We start from the raw sequence: 27,102 nt of genomic DNA, 5'->3' as shown, positions 1-27,102 counted from the left end.
GTATTATACTGCTAATTGCTATCATTTACTAACCAGAAGTGATGAGCAAATTTGTGCACATTACGTTTAGGAAGGCGCATCTTCTGTTATTAGCAGCAAACTAACATACGATGGCTAATAATGAAAAATTTCATAACCTATTGGAGACAAAAAAAAGTATTAAAGCTAAAACTTTCATTGGCTAAGGAAATCTTCAGCAGAACATTAATTACCAAAACATCGCCACAATCTTGAAAGTGTGGTGGCAGTGATTATGATTTTTGGAGAATGATTTTAGTTTGAAGTAGAGCCCAAACCAGACGAGAATCGTAATGACTGGAAAAATTAACACCAAAGATTATACTCGTATTTAAATGCAGGACAATTCTTGGCTCTTTGGGTTCGTTTATAATCATCCAGCGTCAAGTCTGCCAATAAAAATGGTATCTGCAATAGTAGACAAATATGGCACAAACAGGAAAGTATGCAAAAGTCCTATTCCACTGAACTTTTGTACAGTTTCATATTTGCAAAAAATGTATGGGACCCGTTTTTAATTGAACGTTGGTTTAAAATGATTTGCTAAAAATATAATGCAATTAGAAAAATATTTACATAATTAGGAAATGAGGGGAAACTGGTTTCTGCAGACATTTGTATAATAAAAACGATACGAGCTGAGTACCAACTTCCCTTTCGGCTCAATATGTCTTCGCTTTGGTATGATATCAATTCTAATAAATGCTGTATAAGCAAAATAAGCTGTACTCATACAACTGTCAGAGTGAATAAATAAATAAACGTACAGTCAGATTACTTGTATGAGAGCTGAAATCAAAAATCACAGTTTTTAGTTTTCATTATTTAATATGCATAGGATGGACTAAGTAAATGAGACGCAGATGAAAGCAAAAATCTGCTTGTAGTTTAGGGAATGTGCTTTTCTATCCCTATGAACACCCATTAAGGGTTATATATCCCTTCGAAAAGTGCTACTGAGATCCAGAAATAAAGCTTTAATTTAAGTACTTTCCTCTGTGATATGAAAATAGTTACATTAATAGTATTACAACAATTGAATCTATTAAAACTTCCTCTTGTTAAGATGGGTAACATTTCAATTTACATTTAGTAAAAAGTTATTATTCTATGATGGAAAGATTGTTTCGTGTACTTTTTTGGTATTTTTAATAAATAACTGGAAATTTTATGGTCTTAAAGAAAACGTCACTGAAAGATGGTAAACTTCACATATTATTTAATCCGATTAAAAATTAATCATTATTTTGCAACATACATAAACTACATTTCCAATGCTAAGAAAAAAAATAAAAATAAAACAGGCTAACATAAAATAAAATCTTTTTACATTGTCCATTCTATGCACTACTTTAGGTATTCACAATTTGAATACAAAATCGTACTAAATTTATTTTTTGCTCATCGTGATCAGTAGACTGTGAACAGGAAACAGATTACATCTCTTCATTTACTGCTTTGTTTAGGAAACAGGGTTCTCCATCTTCACCCTCACCTCCGACAACATCGCGTCCCCGTCCACAAGTGCAGTTTGATCTTTCTCAACGAAGCGCCAAAAGTCCTCCGTCTGTGTGCTCCCCGCAAATCAGTACTCTACGTCGAGTCTCCCCTCAGACTCCACCTCCACGAGCGCCAGTCCCACGATCGCCTCAGTCACATCAATTGAAGTCCGCGCCTAGCGCATCCACTGCCTATTCATATTCTTCTCCTAGTAGGCCACAAGATATCTGGCATCCTCCAGTGACAGTTGAACCAGCCAGACATCAAAAAGGACAGCCTTACAGAGCATACATTTCAAAGCCAGTAAATTATATATCTGCTGTAGCAATGTCACCTAGCCCGACAGGATCGCCCTCTACCGTCAGAAGATCAAGGCCAGAAGTATGGCCTCCAAAGGCAAGTGATAATTATTTTTCTCCTTCTGGTAGACATGCTGAGTTATTACAAGAGTAATGAAATTAGTTAACTTTATCGGTAGCTATAATATTTTTAATAATTAGCATTTGCATTTAATACCTTGATTCAGAGGAGGTTCACTGTATTGGAAATTCAGGTATATCCCGATGATGGAAATAGGGAGGGATGGGGGAAAGTACAGTTACTGATGACCTAGTGTAAAATTTTATGAAAATTAATGGATGATCCAGTATTGAAAAATATACTCCAGGTCTATACTTTTCTAGAATCCACTCACTCACCTGCGTTTAGCTTGGAAAAATACTTATGAAACAAAACTTGAGATTTTCACTAGTACATCATAAAGGAGTCAAAACGCAGTCTAAAATCATGGGTGACATTTCTTGACTCCACGAATTGTGTAATCTTTATGTAGAGGCACTCCAAATCATTAAACTGGTACATGAAAAAATTTATGTGATGTACCAGGATAACTGATAATTGGAACATTATCACCAGACAAAACAAATACAGTATGTCAAAATAGCAACTTCAACCGCAGTTCCTCCCAAGCAATAAAAAAAAAGTTAAAAAATATGAATAATGACGGATACATTATATAACTATAACCTCCGTTTTATTTCAAAATTTAACTAAATATGCGATGAAACTATGAAATAATAACATTTTCGCTAAAACTTTATGCTTCTCATAATAACTGTACTCAACATATAGTTGCAAAAACCTACAAAGGACAAACCGATCTTCTTCGATATGTCCTGTTACAATCAATCCACTAGCACGTGCTAATTGTGGTTCTGTTTTATAAGACTGTGTCCAGCTATAACTGTTAAGATGCATGATTCTTTCAATAATGAATTAACCAACTATGATTTAGTAATCATACTTTTGTTTGAAATTTTTCTTCAAATTATTGCATGCGCAATTAATTGCAAAGACGCATTTAATTAGCAAGCTTCCTCATCTATGGTATACATTCTATCCTTGGTACCTAAGGCCGATTTCTTCCGTGATAGCTCACTGCCTGTCATGGTGCGTAGTTTCCTCTCTTCAGATTTCTGTGTCCATGCCGCAGCATGCCTCAGGTCACCGGAATATTTTCAGTGCTATTCCATCTATACATAAGTGTACTAATGCTTAGTCGTAGTGCTCAGGCATTCTGAACTTAAGACCATCCTTAAATAATGTCTTTTATAGTTTATCATTCTCGTCATTTTGATAATATCCAAACAGATCCAAACAAGATTGGATTTTTCTCTCCTCTGGGTTGACTTAATCCTCTAGCTTTTCTGCACTTCATTCCACATCCACAGTCTCCTGAGTCTCTAAAAAAGTTGGTATCTTTTTTTTTTTTGCTCAGACTGTTTCTTATTTGTACAGCTATAGACCTTAGATAGATCTATCCAACCTTATTAAAAATGGTAGGATGGTGCACCAAACACCTTTTTAAAAATTCCAGATGCTATCCAGAATAGGGAAATACGATCAGTTAATGTCTCCAATAAGAATTATATCTCATTACAACCTTATCATGTATTATAAGCATTTTCATGTGTATGAGATTGATTGAAAAAACAACAAAAATAACAGAGATAAATCGAAAAGTCTTTGCCATATTTCGATGAAATGTGATGACTGAAGCTGATAATCAGAGGTTCAAAGCAAATTGGAAATAATAGAATTTCTGGAAAATATTTTGGTACTAAAAGATAGTATAGAAATTAACATAAACTCTAATCTTCACATATATTGGTAACTGATAATTATGACATTATCTTTGAAACAATTTCAACTTCAAAAATAATGTCATAATAAATGACAAAAATATTTTTTTGTCTCTAATAATAACAAAAAAAAACCTTGTCATATATTATGACAATAACTTTTGAAAATTATATGTTTATTATTCTAACATATTTGATACAACAAATTTCATCTTGATTGAACAATTCGAATTTCTCCTGTTACTAACTTCTAATCGTTTTAGTTCGGAGATTATTTCTGTGGGTCCACAATACATCAAAAATAACTCGCTTAACAGCACATTTTTTGTTCTTGTTGAAAATAAACAGTGAAATTTTCATGAACCGATTCTTTCACTCAACAAAATCATCATTTCTGAATAAACAGACTCTAATTATTTTTTAGAAAAGTGCTAAACTGCTAAATATCTTCAAATATTTATTTAGAGTGTTTTGTCGAATAGCGAATCCTTTTGTTGCAATGTCTGAAAGATCCATCTCATCTTCCCTTTCGTATTAGGCTGAATGGCCTGTCACGACCAAGTAACTTCGCTTCTTAGAAACCTGATGCTGCTGCTGATGATAGGTTGGTTCATCTTATCTACATCGCTGGGTTATAAATTGTATATGTTCTTCTGGTCAGTTTGCGGGATGAAAAACTCGAATTTCCTGGAGGAAAACCCTGCCACCTCCGTACAAGACCTGTTCCTGAACGTTCAGTTGAAAAGCCCTGATAATAGTTCTTCCTATTCTAGATAGGATTCGAACCGAATCCTATGGCTTCTTCCAAATGACTTCTTCTATACTGACTAAGCTAAGGAGGCTTCAAGAAAGATATCGCACTTTATACATCGCTATCCAGACATTAAATTTTCTTGTTATGATACATGAAACCTATTTAAGTTTTGTTCGCAATGCAATTAGCTTTTTGCAACGAATTTCGCTTCACGAAGCTCTTATTTTATGAAATATTAAGCCCAGTCAATCATAACAAAAGCAAAGAAAACTTGACGAGTATGAAAATGAGCTCAGAATCATAAAAGGCACATTTGGATCCTAATAGTGTTTTGTATAAGACCTTGACAAAAGTGTCTCTGTTATATATGTACAAAGAGAGATAGAAGGAGACAGAAGAACATAAAAAAGCGACGCTACTACTTATAATACTTAAAGTATTCTGCAGTGGCGGCCGGTGAAAATTTTAAGTGGAGGTGCTGCATATAAAAAAAAATAATAAATAATAAATAAATAACATTTTTTTCCCCTAATCAGTAACGAATTTATTAATAAATAAATTTACATATTAAAAATTGCTTTATTAAAAATATTTCATCCTCACCACGAACAAACACCAATAATAAAAGTTTCGTATCAATAGCAATGACAAATGCAAACGAATATCGGCGTTGGATAGCAGTGCATTTGTTTCGTGTAACGATAATTGAAAAAATATTATTCTTTTCATATTTTCAACAATTGCACTCGTCATAATTCAGCCTTGTATCCATAATAAATAAATAATGATATCTTATTTTAACAAAATAAAATAAGATTTACAAAAAATAGTTCACCAGGCACACGCACCAATAATAAACGTTTCATATCTCACAGAAATAAGGCGCGTAAGCATATTAAAAATACACTGCCGTTTGAGCAGTTACAGTTGGGAATGACGTAACGTGCAATGACAAGAGCAAACGAATATCGGCGTTAGATCGCAGTGCATTTGTTTCGTAATCTTAAGTGTTAATCGAACAATTCCAATTATTAACTATTCAATCAATGTCAAAACATAAGCTGTAACCTTTAACATGTTGTACTACATTTATATAATGTTGTAAGCATTGTTATTATTTATAAACACAAACAAAATTTAATTTTTTCATTTTTTCCTTGGGGGTGCTGCAGTGTCGCAGTGCTTACGTACGGGCCGCCACTGGGATTCTGCAAATCACAGAAAATTTTCAATAACGATGATTACCTATCATAAGGAGACATCATACCATTCTCTTCTCCCAAGATCACGTAAATATCCCATGCCATTATCATTTTTATGACAAACTCTTAAATCACCATCCAATTTTGTGACATCTCCACTAAGAATAACAATAACATCCAGGTTCTACCATGTCACGAAGTAATGTAGTGACAAATACAAAATTTTCACAAAAGAATTCCAATTTAAAATGCAATTTACTGAATAAATTTCGTCAACAATAGGAAATTTCTTGTGAATTGTGAATGGCAATTAGAAGTGTACTTTTTTTTTTCAGTTCTAATAAACAAGTTCAGCCCTGAACTCCAAATGTAGTTCGGAGCATACATCTAACATATAACACAGCTCTTGCCATGGGTGAGCCAATATTTCCATAGACCACAATCTTAGATTCTCCCCCCACGCACAAAAAAAAAAAGTGGGGGTAACTGAGTATGAAGCGAACTACAAAAGGGGGGGGGAAAACGGGCATCCAAAGTCTGGGCACACGCATGTTTCTAAACGTTGGTTTGTTCAAATGGCCTATACCGTCATTTGTTCCCTTACCTCTTGAGTAAATTTTCATGCAATAGTGGAAGGGGTTCCTTCCCAAACACTTGAGGATTTTAATCTCTCAAAACAGGCAAACCGGACAGAAGAACACGCGCAATTGACAGCCGCAATATACCATGCAGACAGGATTAATCGCCTTATTAGAGCGTTAATTAGGTTACAAAAAAAAGTCAAATTACTTGGCCGTGACAGGCCACTGAGCCTAACACGTAAGGTAAATGGGAATGGGACTTTCAGATGCTTTCAATTCATCCTGTGAATCGTATTTAAAATCAATGAAGAGGTTAGAAATCATTCTTAAATTACACTTTTCCGATGTGGTTGAGCTCGATTCTCCTTCTCCTGTTCCAGTCAGAATTTCAAAAACCATTCTTGAGATAAATGTCACAGAAAACAGTATAAAAAGTGATAAGGAAGAACAACAGAAATACAAACAAAAATCATGAAAACCAACAAATATCGTTAAAATAAATAAGGAAAGAAAACTTCTTTCACATCCGCTCCACCAACATTCGTGACCGTAAAACAAAATAAACGAAGTATACTACTACCAAACCACACCTGTTATTTTTCACGGAAACCCACACAGTAGTTTAAAAACTAACTACCCGAACTCTGTATGGTTCCTTCTGTCATAAGAATAGTTCCAAGGTATTCGTCCGATCTGGACACCCAATGTCCGAGAATGCCATATATAGAATTACATATTTTTTTATCTGGCTCAAATACTTATTACTCTTAAATACTTATACTCTTAAAATAACTATAACCACTTTCATTTCTCTGCTTTTTTTTACCTTTGAAGCTTGAAGTTTTGCACGCCAAATATTCAAACAGTGAGGTGATCTTCCTCGGGGACTTCAGTGTTCAAAAAACTGTAGTCCGTTTTCCCGTTCCACTAAAGGAAAGAAATGCTAAGGTATTTGCTGTTAGCGATGATGTAACACAAATTATCCATCAATCCATCTTAGATAATTTTTATCGTTCTCCCAATACTCTCAACCTTTTCTTAACTAGCTCTCCTGGAAAATATACTCAAGCTTTCTTCTGCTTAACTTAGATTATAACCTTGTCCAAGTTTCCTCTTCAACGGAACCAAGTTTCATTTTCTATTTCCTTCAATGGGATACTCTTAGTCTAGTGCTCATTAGCATTGCAGTTGTGCCAAATGGATGGCCTCCATACTATGTACTCCTTTCTCTACTCTGATTACTATTTCTGCTCTTCAAATCTAAACAGCAGCTCTCACTGAATAAGTGAAATAATTCTTACTGGAACGAAGATCTTTGTTCTCCCATTCCACGTGAAATTCCTAACTACCATTAAAACCTTGATTTTTCAACAAGTATGCCAAGTTTGTCCAAGGGAAAAAATAAATGGGTATACCATAAGTGAAAAAAGATAATTTAAAAAAATAAAAGAAACATCCACAATCTAAATCCAACGCTGAAAGGGGCCACATGCGAACTTTCCTCCAGCTCCGAAGACAAGCTAATCTTGGGCACAACTTCAGCCCTTCCCCACTTCCACCTTTCTCTCAGTTCCGGTCCAAGTGGCGCCAATGTAACATCACCCAATGATAAAAGACCATTTTGTATAATTATTCTCCCACAACACCTACATGCATACAGATGAAAAGAAAATTACCTTCTGTTATATCATTCACTGTATGACTCTTCTAGCCTTTCACCGGAAGCATTAGAAGAATCCTGTATAGCTTTCACACTAACAAATCTAGATAGTGTTCCCCTAATTCAGCTCAAAACTTATATTCTAGAATTATGTATCGCCCATCTTATAACGTCTTCATAGTTCATACTAATCATGCCTTCTTAGTTCACTTCATTCTCACCACATCGAATGCTTAAGAGATTGTTTTCTGACTTGTAGATGGAAGGCATTGTCATTCCACCTTCAAGTTATAAAACAATCTCGTAAGCAATCGACGCTGCCCTAGATCCATTTTTTGTTTATATATTAAATTCCATTTCTTATCAATCAATAGTAGCAGCTCAGACTAGCAAACATGTTTTATTTCAATCAGTCCGCGTTTGTTCTGTTTGACAGCGTCCACAAGTAGTAAACAGCAGTACTAATGAAATCGTTGTTACTTTTATGAAGCAATGTATGCTGTGCCTGCTTCCTGCAAACTACGCTTGCAGAACATAGATGGCGAAGATCTTGGGAACGACTTGAGTATACATATTTTGAATCGCGTCATCAGCTTAACTAAAGTGAATGTGATGTTTAAGTCTAAACTTAATGTTGTGAGAAAATAAAGATGTAATTACCTACGTAAAATTGATAAAATAACGCGAAACCAACCCATGATCTAATTTGAAAAATCTGATTATTGAATAAAAAGATAAATAAATTACGAGTATAATAATTACAATAATTATCTGAGTCAAATAAACATCGTCGTGCTTTTCAGTCAGTAGATGGCAGCACTAGCAATACTTATTAAAGTTGGAATAGTTACGTCATTAATATTGGAATAGTTACGGAATTCGAGAAGGGATAGGAGGGATAAAAGAATTTTCATCTCGTAGAGTAATTATATAAATTGGTAACTCTTTCCTAAATACTGACATTCTCTGAAGGAACTATCTTTTAGTATTAAAATATGCACTCCATTTTTGTTCGTGTTCCTTTCTGAGTTCATTTTTGTACTTTCTGGTACTAGATCCACACACTATACTTTTATTTATTTATTTATGAAATACAGTTGAATTGAGATTGTTACGAAGAACAGTAAGACAAGGAACGTATTCAAAACTCAATGCTGGCAGAACTCAGTTTCAGGAATTTCGAATACTAAACAAGCACAAACCAGTTAGTAAGTAATTTGAAAGCATTAGGGGAAAAAATGACAAAAATAATGTTCCTTGAATTTTTGTTTCTTTTTCTGTTGCGACCATATGCGCACAGATAACTTAATGACGAAACTACGAGTGTTCTCCCACCTCCAATCCCCCGCTGCTCCTCAATTGCAGACATATGCTGAGCCATGAGTGTTTTCACTTGATTCCCTTATGTCGTCGGCGCATTTACATTGCTATTTCGAGTGGAAATATAGTGGGTCCTTAACTGACAAATAATCTCTTGAAAGCATACACAACTAAGTTGTCCCTCAATTTCCCGATGTTTATGTAAATATGCATCTATCTATCTATCTATATATATATATATATATATATGAAGTGAATAATCACGATCAAAAGCACAAATTTAGAGGACAGCAAAATATGGAACAAAAGGGAAAAAAAGGTAGATAAGTTGGAAGCGGTGAACAGAGGCTACTCATGTTTTTACATTAGTAAGCATCGTTAAATTTTCTACATGTAATGTGTAGTAAGATTAATTAGATTCATTTTCAAGAACAGTGGTTCTGATTGTTTACTACATTTATAAATAACTGCGGGACTGTATGGTCGAATGGTTAGCGGATAACCGCTCTACAATCAACAGACTGTGTGTTGTTCGAATCCCGCTGTGAGTGGGGATGGTTTATAAAACGTCTTGAGGCGGTAGATGACTTTCATCACCAGGTGAGACTAGTGGAGGCATGAGGGCTAGAGTAAGGTTTCCGTTAATTAACCTAGCCTATCCACGACATTAATGCCTAATGTACTTAAACTTAAGAGCTTTTCTTGGGTGCGTGAGTGGGATTCACATAAAAAAAAAAAAAAAAACTACAGAATATGTTGGTTGAAAATTTTCTGGTACTTTAAATGGAATTTTAATTTAATGGGCCTTATTTGCATCTAGCGTCTGTGCAGCCACGTGATAACTTCCTTGACAATAAGTCTGCAGAAAACTTAACAAGATCGATTCCAGATTTTCCAGCCAATTCCAGAGTTAGTTGATCTGTGACCCAAGTATGAAGAGTTTCTCCTTCAGTGAGAAACTCTATTTTTAACTCCGCAACTTAAGAGAATCGACCGTAGGACGGACGGACGGACACACACACACACACACACACACACACACACACACACACACACACACACACACACACACACACACACACAGGTACATAATAAATAATAGTTACAATTAACAACGTTGTCCGTCTGGAATACTGAAGACCCTGAACTGCAGCGATGACGTTGCTTACAGGTTTTTATAACGTTAGAGCTGAAAATACTGCTTGATCCCTTTTGAAGAATGAATTGGTGTTAGAATTTTTTTTTTATTTGACATTCCGTTGGATAATGAGGGTTGATTTATTTAGAGTTCGACATCTAATATATATATTACCTCTTTACGTCATTATGTCTTTATTTTCTCACAACATTCAAGTGTCTTACATTCTTTAATAACCTCGGATCTTATCTGCTCACAATCACTTTACTAGTTACGCTATCCTAAGTGCGAAAACAAACACGATGACTATGACGAGTTTTTTTTTTATTTGAATGAATAAACCTTATTGTAACCATAAGAATTTATTATTAGGACCCATCAAGAAACTAAACTATGCATGGTAAATACATTGCAACATTCACATCCATCAATAAAACAGGCACATAGAAACAGCTTCATTCCCTTACTGAAAAATCAGTGGTAACACTATACCTTGGCAATCACATCAACACTGAATACAGCATCTAGAAAAAATAGCTTAATTATAAGAACAATAAAATTTCTTCTTATAATCCTATCCTCTCCCATAGTCCTTAATGGATCGTTGGGTCATTCATGGCTGAGCCATGAATTAAGACAGATGGCGCCCATCTCCTCTTGCGGGATGAAAAACTCCAGGATTAACTGGGGGAAAAACCCTGCTGTCCACGCCCAAGACCGGCTAACTTGGCTATGGCTGAGGAAAATCCTTAAGCTCCTCACGTCTCCGACGGGAATCGAACCTAGGACACTCTTCCCCAGGCATATAGTTGCAAAGCGCACAGCCACTAGACTAACCGCGCGGACTTTCTTATAATATTTTTAATTATTACTTAAAGACAAACAGAATGTAGTGAAAATATAAATTTCTTATTCCAAACAATGAAAATTCGAATCAATGAATCAATGCACAAATAATCAAACACAATTAATTTCTTCTTGTAGCTAATCCTCCGCGATATTACCACACAAATGCAATCTGATGACAATATACGCAGTTCGTATGACGGCTAAGAGAAAGGATATCAGAACAAACATGTTTCCTTCTGACAGATGCCTAGAGCTTGGCAGGTCTGAATATGGAAAGGCAGCTGTTCATACATACTAACCTAACGTGCTTTGAAGGAAATACACCCACTTTCCTTCTGAGAAGTAAGCATTAAGTACAACATCCGCACACTTGACGCTTTGTCTAAACCTCTGCCAAAGAATTCTAGAAGGGAAGGCCACTTCAGACAAAACTGAGATCAAAAGACGTTGCGATGGCGTTAGTAAGGAATTCAAGATAATCGTTAAAAATGGAATCGGGCGGGAGAGATGGCTGTAGGAATAAGAAATAATCAGTCTAATATAAAATAAAATGTTATACTAGTAAAAAAAAATAAGTTCTTTGCTGAAATAAAAAGGATAAATCAAGTGAATGTTACTTAAGCATTCACTGGAATATTCATTCATTACTGAACTATAAAGGAAAAACTGGAATATCGTATTATTATATTTATGCTTAATTTCAATTCAAAAAAATTACGTGGGACCCAGTAATATACAATACATAGCATTCCTCAAGTATAGACTACGCCCTTTGGTCGGAAAGACCTGGTTCGATTCCCGTCAGTGACGTGAGGCTTTATCTGGTCTCTTTCGACGAAAGATGAGTTAGTCGGTCTCATACAGAAGTAGGGTTTTTTTTTCACTCGGAAACTCGGGTTTTTCGTCCTCCAGAACAGACAAACCGGTACCGTGAACACACATGGATTACAGTCATGAATACGTTCCAGCCATATACCGGTCCCGAGCCCGGATAAAATTGGGGGTTTTCGGAAAGCAATGGTGAACTACCCTGTAAAAATCTCAGCAGGAATACTTTGTGGGCAATGACTACAAAGTCACCTATGGTTGGAAACGACTGAAAGGGAAACCAGGCAGGGCATTCCTCATTTACCACACATGTACAATGGGCGTTGATCTTCATCCTGTTTAGTGATCTATATTGCTAAGCATGGCATTTGATAACAATACACAGTGGATGACTTCATTACAGTGTCAGAGATACGTAGCTTTGCATCACACCCCTTATCCTGACCTCTGGTCTCATTCACACAATCTGTCTTATTCTTTATCTTTGCTGTTGATATCACTTTAGTTTATAATGATCTTTCTCCTTCCAATAAGTTGTAACTGTAATATTCTTTTCTTACAAACGTCAATATAAGAAGTAATCAACGGTATATTATCCCAAGGAGAAAACATTTAGCGTGCACCACTGCACTTTGTCAGGCTTACTTTAGATATTAAAACATCATTAATAGAATCCATCTAGGATCTTTAAGGCAACAATGGAGAACATGGAGGTGCTCCAAACTTGGTTAAACTCACCTGACTCTTCCTTCTTGAGTTTTTAAAGGTGCACGGAGGGAATTAATTACTGACTATATGTTCCTGAAAACTGAAAACAACAACAACAAAAACAACAACATACAACCGAAGTATGTGAACAGAGTTGTTCACACAGTTAAGTAAGTAGACGGTTACGTTAGTGCCTATTATCATGGATCCATATTAATCAAGATGAACTGAGACCTTTGCTATGGAAGCCTATTTGTTCATGTCAAAAAAATCAGAGCTCACTAAACGTGGGAGTTTGCTCTCTCATAAATGTTGTTTGTTTTTTATCACCCAGGCCTAGTTATAGCAGAATCTTGTCAATGTTATTCCTCTTTCAACCATACACTCCTACATATACTGCTCTAGCTGTGAAAGTGAACACCATCTTGAACGGAAATAATACGTTTGGGGTAAATTGGTCTGTGGCGTAGACAGCTTTTTAACAAACCCAATACAATGTCAATTACGTTAAATGTGATCAACTGCAGTGGTTCATTTAATTTAAACATACGCTTTAACTACCAAAATGTATCATGTCCATAGAGTATCTATGCACAATTAGAACTAATACAATTTCTGTTTTATGTTACAGAATTCTAGTGTCAGAATGCTACCTAAAACTGGCTTCTCTCCTGGTGTGGTACGCGAACATGGTGAGTATTTAATAATAATAATAGCCATTCGGTTATGCCCGTGCATGCGTGTGTCATGTGTGTGTGTGTGTGAGAGAGAGAGAGAGAGAGAGAGATAGAATGCTCTCATGGTGAACAAAAATTGCAATATAAAACTAAAAGAAGCACGATGCAATTCAAATGTGTGATGTTCTACTATTTATGGAACCAATTCAGTTTTGGCCGATTTAATTTAATCTTCCACTTACGTCATGATTACTGAATTAAAAACATAAAAAAATAAAATGAAAAATGAATTGTATGTTTATGATAGTGAATTCAGTTTTCTATTTCCTGCGTGGTAATATAAAGAAGGCCGCCTTCAGTTTAACTCTTAGATACTGATAAAAAATTTTACATAATATATTGACAGTTTCGAATGTAAAATTGACATTCGATTTACTATGGAGGACCGTAATAAAATTCGACATCCAAACAGCAAAAATAAAAAAAAAGTTACCTAAAGACGAAATTTAGGTAACCTATTAAAAAGGCAAACTCTCTTTAACTTGAGAAAAATGTAAAAAGTTATATTTCAAATAAAATCATTTACAAGTATTATTCAAAATTAAGTGGATATTGAATACCACATTATTTCTTAGCCGAATAAGAAACTCAAAGATAGGAAATCTAATCTAAGAGTTTCATGCCGAATACAGAAAACTATATATAAAGTTCAGCGAGTCCAAGCGCAAGCAGCCAACACCTGGTAGTGCAATGCTAGGGCGACTCGTAATAAAGGTGGAGCAAGCTCCGATCACTGTTCTTAGTATTTTCTCATAATGTAAAACACAGCTCCTAGGAGATGTATTACTGTTCTACATTATGAAAGAATGTTACTACCCAGACCGGTTTCGACCTTTTTTGAGGTCTCATCAGTGAGTAGGTAGACCTAGATGTAATACTAAGGTTTCAATAGTCAGAGCTTATATCTTTACTGTACGAGTTGCCAAAAGGTGAACAAAAACAATTACTGAAAATAAGAGCAACAAGCTTCACTTTGGCAAAGTAAAATTATGGCACTTATTTTCAGTAATCATTTACAAGATATTACACAGAACAAAAGTGGTATACCTAGAGACGACATATTTAACTGCAAAACAGAGAGAGCGTTCACTTTATGCTCTTCTCTAACGTTATACTACTATCAGTATAATGCAAAGAGAAATACGAAAAACAATACAGCAGAACACGTAATGCATAATTCTGTCCTGATCATTTCGGTGTCAAAATGAGTTCATCGCAAGTCCACAAGATTGTCTCTTGTGGACTTGCTTCTAAGTTAACCCAGTGCACTAAAAATGCGAAGAGTTTTCTACGGTGAGTCTCAATAATTGATTTTGATGTATTCGTAAAATTTCAATCTCTTAACAGATGAAAAACAGGTCTACTGACATTTCGCATTTCTTCCGGTTCAACCCTCGATTATCAGTTTACACAATGAATAGTTTAAGTCATTCTTTTCTGGCTTAGCTGACCGAGTGGTTAGCGTATTCGCTCCCCTAACGAACAGGCAATGCTTTTGAATCCCGCTGTGGGCGGATGCTTGTGATTATCTAAAGGCAGAAGAAGCCTAGTGAGAGACCACAGTCCTACTTAGTTGGGGACTGAAGCGTCTTGAAAAAGTGTCATGTATGGCCACTCGAGCAGAGTTTCCAGGTTATGTAAAAATATAAAAAATATATAAAATTAATAAAAATAAAAAAATTTCTTAGCCCACCCACGGTATTAATGCACTATAAGTTTACAACTTTGCATGGACGGGAGTCGCATAAAATAATAATAATAATAATAATAATAATAATAATAATAATAATATTAATATTTTTAAACACTTTATTATGTCTTGCATACATATAATAATTACATTATAAAATTATAGAAATTGCAATCAATCAATCAGCTAACGCCTTTTTATTCCCGTATACGGGGAGTAGGCGAGGCCATTTAGCCCTATCTTGGAGGCTGAGTGGGCAGTTCAATCTCCACTGGTACCAATCAGAGATAGATGGCCCAAGGCTATCACTAATTAAGCGGTACTCAGTGAAGAGAGACGGCTCAAATGTGCCGCCATCTCGTGGTCCCTAACCCTAACACAATATATTTAATGTCTGAAATAATGTGGGTTCTACGGTCGATTTTCTTGAGTTTACAGGACGAAAAACCCGAGTTTCCGGGAGGAAAAACCTGCTTTCCCGTGCCAGAGATCGACTAACTCGGGAACCGGTCGAAAAAAGGCTTAGAAAAATTTCCTCTAGTCGCCGACTAGACTCGAAACCAAGTCTTCTTTCGTGCGGCCAAGCGCCGTGGTTGGCAAACGCCACATCCACTGAGCTACACAGGCTATAGAAATTGCAAAATTTAAAAATTACATACATATAATAATAGTATTTTTTTAATTCAATGATTTTTATTATTAAAATTATGATTGCATATTATGCATTCACAAACATGTTCTAATTTTATCTTTTTTTAACAATGAATTTCATACAAATTTTCTAATTTTTGTATAATGTGTTAATAATAGTTACTATAGATGCTAATTTATAGTTTGCAATTGAATAAGATTACATTTTTAACAGCATTTATAGTATAATAATAAATTATATATATTTTACAATTTTTTTGCTTTTAATGCATTTAAGCGCTGTAACTACAGCACTTAAATGTAATAAATATATATATATTTTTTCTGTTGATCTCGGTTGAGATATAATGTTTCAGCTTACATCCTCGAAGCTTCTTGATAAACTTATCTGAGGATGAAACCAAGTAGATATTTTCTATTGATTTGATTGCTGTGTTGGAAGTAGGCTGATGTTTGAGAGGGCAAATGAATGATCTGAAAGGTCTGATCAAAGTGAAATTGCAGGTGTGTTCTGGTGTTATTACATCCGTCTTGATGGTTCATATTCATTTTTGTTGTGGTCTTCTTTTTGAACTAATTAGGAGACTATTTTTTTCACTGTGGCAGTCTTTCTATATCTTCTGAGCTTTTGATTTGTATCGGCTTTGAAGTTTGTGACTTCCTCAAGAATATCTTGGCATCTCTGATCCACAAAAATTGGCAATTTTTTTTCCGTTTTACTTTTCTTGCTTGGTACAACAGATTCTGGTTGAATATTGTTAAATATTCGGATAAGATTGGTGTATTGTCTTGAAATGCGTTCAAGCCCTTGGCAATTGGTTTTTTCTGTCTGCTGGCTTTTATGAGATTGTCTGTTGTGACTTGCTTGTAAGACGAACTATGACTGGTGCAGGTCGTGGCAAGCCTTGTTTTTTGCTCTTTCTAGGAATCCGATTTATGGTCTGAATGTCGTTAAACTGTAGGGGGATATCAATTGTATGGCCTAATTTTAAAACTACGTCTCTGAGGTTTTCTGTAGGTGCAGTTTCAGAAAGACCGTTTGTGACAAGATCTTCTTTATGTTGTTGCTGATTTAAACATTCATATTGTTGTTTTAAGGAATCAAGTTCTTGATGGAGTTCGGATGTCTCTTTCATCAAACTGTGTTGCATGTCAGTTAGTGCGTTAATGCTGATTTTAATTTCTTTTTTACCGTTTGCAACACTTCTATCACTGCTAAATTATTATGTTTGACCAAATCTTCATATTCCCCACATTTATTGTTATTTGTTCGTTCTGTTTGTCAAAGAGTTCTTGCACAAGATCTACTAAGCTGGCTTTTATAGTCTCTAGATCATTTTCTATTAGTATATTTAAGGAGTTCAAATTATAGGACTCACCTGTATTTTTTTTTTTTTTTTTTTGTCTACTCAGTTCTTCGTGTGATTTTGCCTCCGGTATAATCGGCTGCGTCGTAGCCTTAGGTGCGTTTCTTTGTTCTCCCTGCAGAGTAGGCACTTTCATTCCTTATGTGTTGCATTGGATTTACGTTGCCAGGTTGTTTTTAAAAGGCTGGCACAAGTAAAGCATAGAATCCTACTGCATTTCCTACAGGTTATATGATTTCCGTCGGACAATAAATCCTTCAGGCATTTGATGCACTTCATGACTCACCTTTCTTCCCTTGAGGAACTGTAGTGTGATTGTAAAGATGGCGACGTCCTTTGTTCTTCGCTTGTTGTTGACCATGGTCCTTTCTGTTCACTTTCCAGCACGTCAACATTTGGTCTCTTCTTAGCCGATTTCGGTGAATTTTATACCACTGTCTTCGGTGTGACAAGTAGAGTTAATTGGGAATACTTTCAAATTAAAAACAGGAGTTGGAACCACTTTAAAACTATAAAAAAAACGGGAGCAGCGATATCACCGTGCACCCGTTCATATGCCTACACAGCGCCCTCTGTCTATTATATATATATATATATATATATATATATATATAATAATAATAATAATAATCGACTTCAACAATCAGACTGCTCCAAACTGCATAGATTATCTGTGTAAAAATGCAACATTAATTGGGTCAACAGCAATAAAACGCAAGTCCTAAATAGGAAGAAATATTCAGTTAAACGACACGACCACATTCCTGAAGAAGTAGGTTTTTCAGGATCTTGCTTGTTCCTATATCGATATTCTGGTATAGTGAAATGAAAGCGCAAATCTCTTCAGTTTCATAAAAGCCTAAGCATATATGGAAATCCAAATCGTATTTCCATATATGGAAATACAAAACCAACAGTCAAGCGATATTTACATTTAGTTTCTAAGCATGGAATATCAGAATTCAAGTGCAGTCAATAGCTTTGGGATAATATGCCTTTCATCAATACATCAAGATTAGGATATACATGACAAGACCATATCCCCTAATACTGCTGATGGTATTTCCACTGTAAACGCTCCAATTAAATCACGGTTGGACTACTGCACTTCCAAGATTTTTTTTAGTCTTTTTTTAAAAAAAAAAAAAAAAAACTTCAATTTTTTTAAAAAACTGGAAGCTTCCTTCCAGTTTTTTTCTCTTTATATCCATGCTTTATTTTTAAAGACAGGTGGGCAAGTTTATTTCCATTGCAAAGATATGGTTGTCATAAATGATATATGACAGAAAATATTAATTCCAAAATTCTGGCAAATCGTCCTGTTTTAGTATTTTTCGCGCCTACGTCAGCTAAATCTATAAATAGATGAACAGTTCAAAATTAACCACCGCATAATCCCACTAATAAACCTGTAGAGCCCGTGTTTTGATTCTGGGCTAATCGCATCCTTCGATTTGTCCTCATTTTTCTCCACTTTCTAAATGCTGTGGTCACCTAAGAACTAGTTTGGAGAAGGTTATACAGTTAATATGCAAAACACTGATCGCGGGTAAAACGACGCTATTCACACAATGTTACGGTGGGTTTTTTTTCCTCTTTTCAAGAACCTTAGACAGAAGAAAATAGGTCACAACCTACTAAAGAATTATTGTGACACTGTCAAGATGGGCGGTAGCTTCCATCATGTGCTCGCCTTTACTCAGCTATATATAATATGAATGATTATTTCTCGACGCGAAATTTAAAAAAAAAAAAAAAAGAGGAAATGACATACTCCAAACATACATTAATTTCTGAGAAATGTAAACAGTTATGTATAATGCAATGTTTTAAAACTGCTGAACTTTGAATTCTCGCTCCATACGAATTCAAAGTTCAAGTGCATTATAGCAGCGCCAACTCTAGGAATAAAGGAATACGAAGTGATATAAAACAACTTCAAACGTGTGCATTGCCATATATATATATATATAATTTGTCTGCAGAGCGGATATATTACTAAGCATTTGGACTGCAATCGTGATACAAAGGGAAATAAAAAAAAATTAAAAACTTGAAATTTTAGAGGAAGTAATTTACTGATATGATGCGGTATGGTATGATAATCTTAAAAAGAAATTGAGTTCATTTTGTAAAACCTCCTTAGCTGAATGGACTTTCTCCGCAAAGGTGTTGATTGTACCGGGTCCAAACACTTTCAGAAGCATTTCTCTCTCTTTTTTTTTGGGGGGGGGGGAGAATAATCAACATATTTATTTTAGGAATAAGGTTTCCAACTTTCACATTTAGGATTCATTTAATGAGTAATTCAGCAGAGATTCTTTCTTTATCAACATTCCTTTGTCCAACACTTTGGAGCTATGAAAATGATTTTCCTCCTAATAAAACTCTTTCATTTTTTTTTTTAATTAATCCTAGTTTTTCACTTGTAACAATGAATGGCGCGCAAACAAAGAAAGGAGATGACGATGTACTCGCTCCTGCACTGGCTAATTATTACATAGAAAATGTTAGTCAACTGCTGCTTAGCACAATCAGCCATATTATCATAGGATAATAATGGCTGATTGTGCTGACTTAGTTCCATAGGACTTCTCCATAGATGAATTACTGAAGCAAAATAGATATAATCAGATCTACCGTTCTTTCTAAAGGATACAAGAGTAAATTCATGAAAAATTATTGATTACTGCAGACCTTGCAGGTCTATCAAAAAATTATTGACGTACATCGCTACCGTACATCCGATCCATCATTTTTATGACCTGTAATTACAGAAGAAGTATCTCCAGTATATTATATCTGTAATTGTCGGTTTCATTAGCATATTTCTCTGTTTTGTTGTTGTTGTTGTTGTTTTAACAGTACATCGTTGCATAAAATAACTGCTTAAGGTAAACCAATATAAGATCTAATAATCGGTTTAATATATACACTCTCTATACCCTATTCTGATCTTACTTTTCTTAATAATGTAATTTATATAGCTCATAAATAACGATAGAAATAGCACTTTACACGTGATTTATATCTACCCCCCCCACTTACCTTTGAAGTCACACTTACAACTTAAATATAAGCTATGTATCGCGGTACGTCTGGTTCCGTTTAAACCATAATGTTTAATTCTCTTTGGAACCTAACTTTTCATATACCTTAAGATCTACTCAACTTAGAGATCGTTGTTATAATCTCATGATTTCTAGAATATTTCTTTGTGTAAAAATGCGGTCTTAGTAACTCCTACTTGGGTTTGAGACTTGTTAGCTTTTCGCTAAATTTGCCTTCAATATTCTTATTTTTAGATTCATCTTCAGTATATGCGCAATGCAAAAACCTTGCCCAGACAATAACATGTGAAAAAAAAAAAAAAAAATCTGTATAATTTTCAGGTTTCTAATGGATTGAATTTTCTATCAGCATTTTTAAAATAATCTCAGTATTTCTCTGGATGTGCATGTAACTGCAGTCTTCTGCTGTTGCTTTGTTGCTTCTTACTTCATTTAACAGTTTTAAGTAATTACTATGACAAAGAAAACATTATAATATCCAGAATATTTTACTTTTAATTATGTCATCTCTGGTAACATTCTATGGTTTTTTTTCTTCCAGTTCTGACTTTTCAGTAGTCTCAAAGACATTTATCATTATTTTCATTTTCTCTCCGTGCGGTTAGCCTAGTGGTTATGCGCTTCGTAACCATATGCCTTTAGAAGGAGTGTTCTAAGTTCGATTCCCGTCGACGATGTGAGGAGCACAAGGATCTTCCTCAGCCGGACGTGGGCAGCAGTTTTTTTTTTTTTTTTTTTTTTCTTCCCAGTTTATCTGGGGGTTTTCATCCCGCGAGCAGGCAAACCGGCCCCGTGAACACACACACACACACACACGGATTACAGTCATGAATATCGCCCTCAGGGAATGCAGCAGAGGAGTGGCTAACTGGCTGCATTAATACGCCAGTAACCCCTCATTAGGAGGGGACTCAACCAGTCCTAGGACGGACGAGAAGGATAGGATAGGATTCATTTTCTGTATTCTTCGATTACTTAAGTTTAGACTTTGATTTGCTGCATATACGGTACATCCTTGATCATAAGTTTCCTTTCCTGAAGTAAACTTATGAACATTATTATGCGGTAATATATCATTAATCTAACGACTAAGTACTGTTTAACTGTGTAAACAGATTAAGTACTGTTAGCAACAGTTCTCTTTTTTAATGATCCTCTCCAAATGTGCAATATTCCAAATAAATTTATTGTCCAATTTCGCATTTATGAAATCTGCCTACATACTTCCTATGTAGGCAGATTTCATAGTCTCAATAACACTAATCATGCCAATAATTTTGTCTTTCTTGCTGATACATCATACATGATGATGCTTCTTTTTAGTTCTGTGAAGGTGTTGTTTCAGCAACCGACTTTTCACTGTCCGTCGTGCTTCTCTCAAGAAAACAGCGGGGCCTTGTTAAAACGAGAAAGCACGATTTCTGAGTACAAATGAGACAGCTGAGTAACCAACCATCCGACAGTTAGCACTCGTGCATGAATAAATGATAATGCCCTGCAATCACATTTATCTTCTACTAAGGTTTGAAGTCTTCTTAGAAAGTAGATTATTATTCTTCTTCATATATTTCTGATGTATGAGCTTTCGCTAGGACTTTTTTTTAAACAAAGTAGATGCGTGCATTGTTCAGCAATAATCACATGTATATTTGGGTTTTCTTTCATTCATATTGCTACGACGGGATTGCAATTTTCAACCCAGAAAAACCAGATATTACGACTGGTAAAAGGAAAAAGAGTCTAAAAGTGTTCTATGCACAATCTATTACACAGTTTTTCTACTTATAACACATATGTAAATCAATCAATAGCAAACATTAATAAGTTCTGTATAAAAACAGAAAAACACAGAGAAAGCAGTTGTACCAAATGCATTCATCATTCCACAAGATCAATATGATTGCATCACTGGGTGGATCAGCCCTGCGGGTCGTTAGTTGGCCATTGCTATAGCACATTTATTTATCGTATGGCATGTACACATGGTTAAAAGACAATAAGATAAAATACACACGAATACAGATAAGATACACATATATGATAATATAAATAAAAAGTAAAACATCTACATTCAGGTAAATACAAACATGAAATTTATGAAAAGCATCAGACAGAAGATTAATCGTTTTAACATTTAGGTTTTTAATCCAATTGATCGCCTCTGGGAATAGGTCAAAGATATCCTTAAAGTCACCTGAATATGCTGTCAGCTCACATTCCTGTACTATATGACGAATGGTTTGGGTCTCGGCTCCACAGGGACAGTGGGGATTTGGTATCTTACCCCACTTTGAAAGTAAGTCTCCACATACACCATGGCCTGTACGAATCCTGTTAGCCGTCGTCTATATATTCCTGGGCAGGTCAAATCCAGATGGTTTATGGAAGATGTTTATGTAATTACGAACTTCAGATGATACTGTGTGGGACCACAGTACATCCCACCTACTCACCATACTGTCATTCTGGCTAAGAAGATTACGGGCGGTTTTTATGGCAGGTCTTCTGGAATTTAGTCTATTAGATAAAGCATCCGGAATAAATTCATGTATTGGGAGGTTTTGGTTATTTAAAATTCTTTTAATATTCACGAAGCAACGCGTCCTGTCGTCTCAGTTCCGTAGGAATAATATGGCTCAAAGTGGAGAGCCATTGTAAAGGTGTACTCCTAATGCAACCTGTTATTAAACGCAGAGTGGAGTTAAGTTGAGTATCTAGTTTATTGACATGGTAACTATTGAGTCAGACAGGAGCACCATACTCTGCTGCACTGTAAACTAGACCCATGGCGGTGCATAGCAGAGTTGTGGCACTTAAGCCTCATATAGTACCACAACACAGTTGCAACAGCACAGTGTATTTACGATGCGTTAGCTTGTGATTTGATGGAAGGCAAATGTGATTATTTATTATTAGAAAAAAGCGTGAATAGTTATGGTGTTTATCCGATTGATATATATATATATATATATATATATATATATATATATATATATATATGTATATATGCAAAATTTGTCAACAGAAGAATAATCACGGAGAATCATCAAAAGAATAGTTGGTCGTATATGATTTGAGTCAAGTATGGAAAAACACACATTTTGAACAGACTATAACTGAAATCCGTATTTAATACACCAGGAATATAGCTTTATTTGACAACAAATCAAAATGGCGTACTGCATATAATAGTTACATTCGTAACTACAATAAATAACTTTTATTATTAAAAGACCAGAAGATAAATGATAAAATATACAATATGGATTTATCCATATCGTATGCATACACGGTGCAACAGAAACCAAGGTCTTATTATCAATCACATGTACTTCTCTCGTGCCCTTTACATATGGTAGGAAAAATCTCAACGAACTGAACAATAAGACACTCACGTGTAATATGAAGGCTACAGTTCTGTTGTTTAGATTTCGATTATAACGTCTTCACTTTTAGCTTATGTAAACTACCTAATCGGTTATTTAATTTCATTTAATATTTTAACCTATTTTGAAAGATATATCAATATAGAGACATACATGAATATCCCTGAAAAGAAATATTATCATTTGTAGAATCTTCTAATTCACTTTGGTACGAAATTTACAGTAGGACAGAAAGTCAGAATAAAAGTGAATATAATACGGGGGGGGGTGAAAAACCAAAGTTTAAAATATAAATTAAAAACATGGAAAAAAGACTAGAACAAAAAAACCTGTTCTATATAATGACAAGCCAGAATCACCATTCAGTAATCACAAAACTTTAATTAATTACAGGAAGTGAAGAACTAAAAAAAATTAAATATAAATTAAAAACATGGAATAATAAGAATATGAATATAATCCAATTAAATGTTAAAATTATGAAATAAATGCGAATATGAAAATAAAAAAAATATATATAAAAAAAAACCTGTTATATATATTGCCAAGCCAGTATCAATAATTAGTAATTAGTGAACTTTAAATTCATTATTTTTATGCTTTGGTGATATTGAGATAGTTCTATGTTGCTAACCAAATATTATTTAGTATATTAAAAAGTTATAAATTTTACTAAATTTTCTGTATGTACTTAAAGCAACTTGAGAGAGTTGTTGTTGTTGTGTGCAAGTACACATTCGTTCGTCATTCTTCATTTACCATCCAGGTAATTGTGTAATTTAAATAACCTTCTATACGAATATATTAGGATAGGTTTTTTGTTATGAATCTCCCCATAAATATGACTAACAACCATTCTTTATCTTCAAGTTCATTTCTTTACATAATTTAATCTGTAAAACGTTTCTCTGATATTTTGAAGAACATTTAATTTTGTCTAGCTAATATACTTCAATGAATATCATTTCCGTTCTTTCTTTCTAGCCCAAGGAAAACGATTTATTTGGCCACCTCCTAAACCAGGTGAAGCATCCAATTATGATGAACATGGCGGTTACTCTCCAACCCACGGCCAGGTCGGTCAAGCTTGGAATCCCGCTTCTCCTCCAACCGTCAGCCACCCACCACCATTTGCACCAAACAATAATCCAGTACGTCGTTGCACGGATGACATATGGCCTCCTCCATCACCTACAGTTACGTACAACACACCTAAACCAATTCCCAGACCTGTGCGTCGAGTTGGAAAATTTGATAATTACATCAAATATCGCTCTGTGTCTGGGGTACCACCCACTTATCGCGCACCTCCTGGCACACAGCATATTGAAATAGAATATGAAGAAGAGGAAGAGGAAGAAGAAGAGGAGGAAGAAGAGGAAGATGAGGAATAAAGAAACATACCATTCAGTACAGAAATGCTTTGTGAGAAGGAGAGATCAAAGCCAAAGGATGCAATTTGATACATTTCTATAACATTACATGTATACGATATTATATATATTTATTTCTATATACAAACATACACACACACACATAACATTTTTGAGAGTTGCTTAATCTGTTTTTCTTGTTTAGGCTCATTATTAGATAAGCTCTTAACTTTTTTTTTGCCATCAGAACAGACTGCAGAGAAGGGTGGGAACGCTTTCTAAAAGCTTCAGCTATATTGTTTTTCCTGCGGCATTAGATAAAAGTTATAAGGTGCCTTCTTATAACCACGGAAACCATGTATAAAACTTGATGAACTTAATGTTACTTTTGAATGACCGTTTTAACTGAAAAACTAGAGAAACAACGCAACTTCAGTCCAAGTCAATTACCATACATTGGACAGTAACAAAAAAATAAAAATAAAAATTCTGCAGATTTCTTACGACTTTGTATTCTATTTGGCAAATTTTAATATAGTATAACCTTTTTTGTTGTGCCCACAAAAATTTTGTTCGAAAGGATCTAAATACGAATGGCATTAAAAAGAACCCAGTTAGTTGCCATTATATTTTAAATAATTAGACATAAGGATTTATATGACACGTGCGGAATACAAATACTCACAAACATTTATACTGAACTATGGGGTTGGTGAAAACAGAACTATCGTTTAATGGAACATACAAAATGCATTCATTGTGAATTGTCTATTGCAAGGATTCTATCTATGCGTCTTTTTTTTTTAATTTTTTTATAAGATTTATATTTTTAATGAATCTCACCCGAAAACATGTAGCTCATTGAGTTAAGGATTAGATAATCCGGGAACTTTGCTTTAGAGACTAATCATTGAATCTAGAAATATTCTTTTAGATTCTAATTTTTGTTTCTTTTTGTTATTTATTTTTGCGTTCTGATAGATATTTATGGATTCCTGGATGAATGCTTTCTTCGAAAAGTTACCAATTCACACAATCCCAATTACGGTGTAAACTGAATTCCAAAGTGATCTGTATGAAACGCATCCTTGAGATATTTGAATTGCTCAAATATTTGTGTAATTCAGTTAATGATTATTTAATAACAACGAAAAAATATCCTCTTTGGGATCTGAAGCAGCAGAAGCTATTTACTAATTACCTTTCCCTAAATGTAGGGGTGTGAATATGTTCTGGTGAATGCAACCGGGCAAATGCATTTTTGAATAATTTATTATGAAAAGAAAATTTCATGTTCTCCTGTTGTGTGCCAGAATACGGGTGCTTTCACGAAAGGTATTTAAGAAAAGGAGAGGGTGAGGATAGAGCGAAAAATGTTTGTTTGGCGATGAAAATCTCTAATATCGGCAAAAAGGCTCATTTGCTTGCGGGTAACAAACTTGTGCATGCTTATTATTATGAAATGGATAATGATTCACATACAGTATGGTATGTGGATTTGAACTATTCAAGTACAAAGAAAGAGAGGAAATGCTTAATAAGATTAAATGCTCTATGAAACGACTTGAAGTAGCTAGTATCAGTAGCTTGTGAATAATCATTCACTTACATTAAAAGCTAAACATTTTCAGATTTCAGTACACAATGGAAATGAGTTACAACCACAAAGAGCATTTTTTAAAGAGTGACTTTAAAAAAAAAAAGGAGATATGTAAAAGCACTTAATGTTCATCGGATGCATGTAGAAACGGCAACCACTGCTGATAAGTAAGCGGATGTGAAGCATTACCTTTCATCTACGTATATGCTTGCCCTGTTTCCAGAAGAGCTATATAATTTTGTGATAATGAAGAAGCACGTTGTAAACTACTTGCCAGGGATTCTTTCACGACAAAACTATTATTAAAGTATGTTTGAAATATTTGTTTCTATAGTCTCCTTCACTTACATTAAGCAATATTTTTATTTCTCCCTTTATTAACCAGATAATTAGAAGTTTTCATAAACTTGTATCACTCCACCAACTGTACAGTTTCAGTGTAATGTGTTAATGATTTTAATGTTAATTCTCTTGCAAAATTGAGGAGCATATTTGAAGTGCTGTTTGCAAAATACTCATGAGAAAAAG

At 34.7% G+C, this 27,102-nt stretch overlaps 1 protein-coding gene across 2 annotated transcripts in view; it reads left to right on the top strand.

The window, feature by feature from the left end:
• Window positions 1-26,895, top strand: part of LOC150095905 (uncharacterized) — a 112,252-nt gene extending 85,357 nt beyond the window's left edge. For both annotated transcript variants that reach the window (XM_090409440.1, XM_090409441.1), the window contains 3 exons: window positions 1,485-1,914; window positions 13,331-13,391; window positions 24,586-26,895. In XM_090409440.1, the coding sequence (XP_090265566.1) occupies window positions 1,485-1,914; window positions 13,331-13,391; window positions 24,586-24,995 (901 nt within the window). In that variant the 3' untranslated portion in view covers window positions 24,996-26,895. The remainder of the gene's footprint in view (window positions 1-1,484; window positions 1,915-13,330; window positions 13,392-24,585) is intronic.
• Window positions 26,896-27,102: the final 207 nt, after the last annotated feature.

The sequence above is a fragment of the Typopeltis vanoorti genome, chromosome 19, assembly GCF_054136105.1.
Source record: "Typopeltis vanoorti isolate ZY-2024b chromosome 19, IOZ_Tvanoo_1.0, whole genome shotgun sequence".
NCBI lineage: Eukaryota > Metazoa > Arthropoda > Arachnida > Uropygi > Thelyphonidae > Typopeltis > Typopeltis vanoorti.
This window is presented reverse-complemented; position numbering and strand designations above follow the sequence as displayed.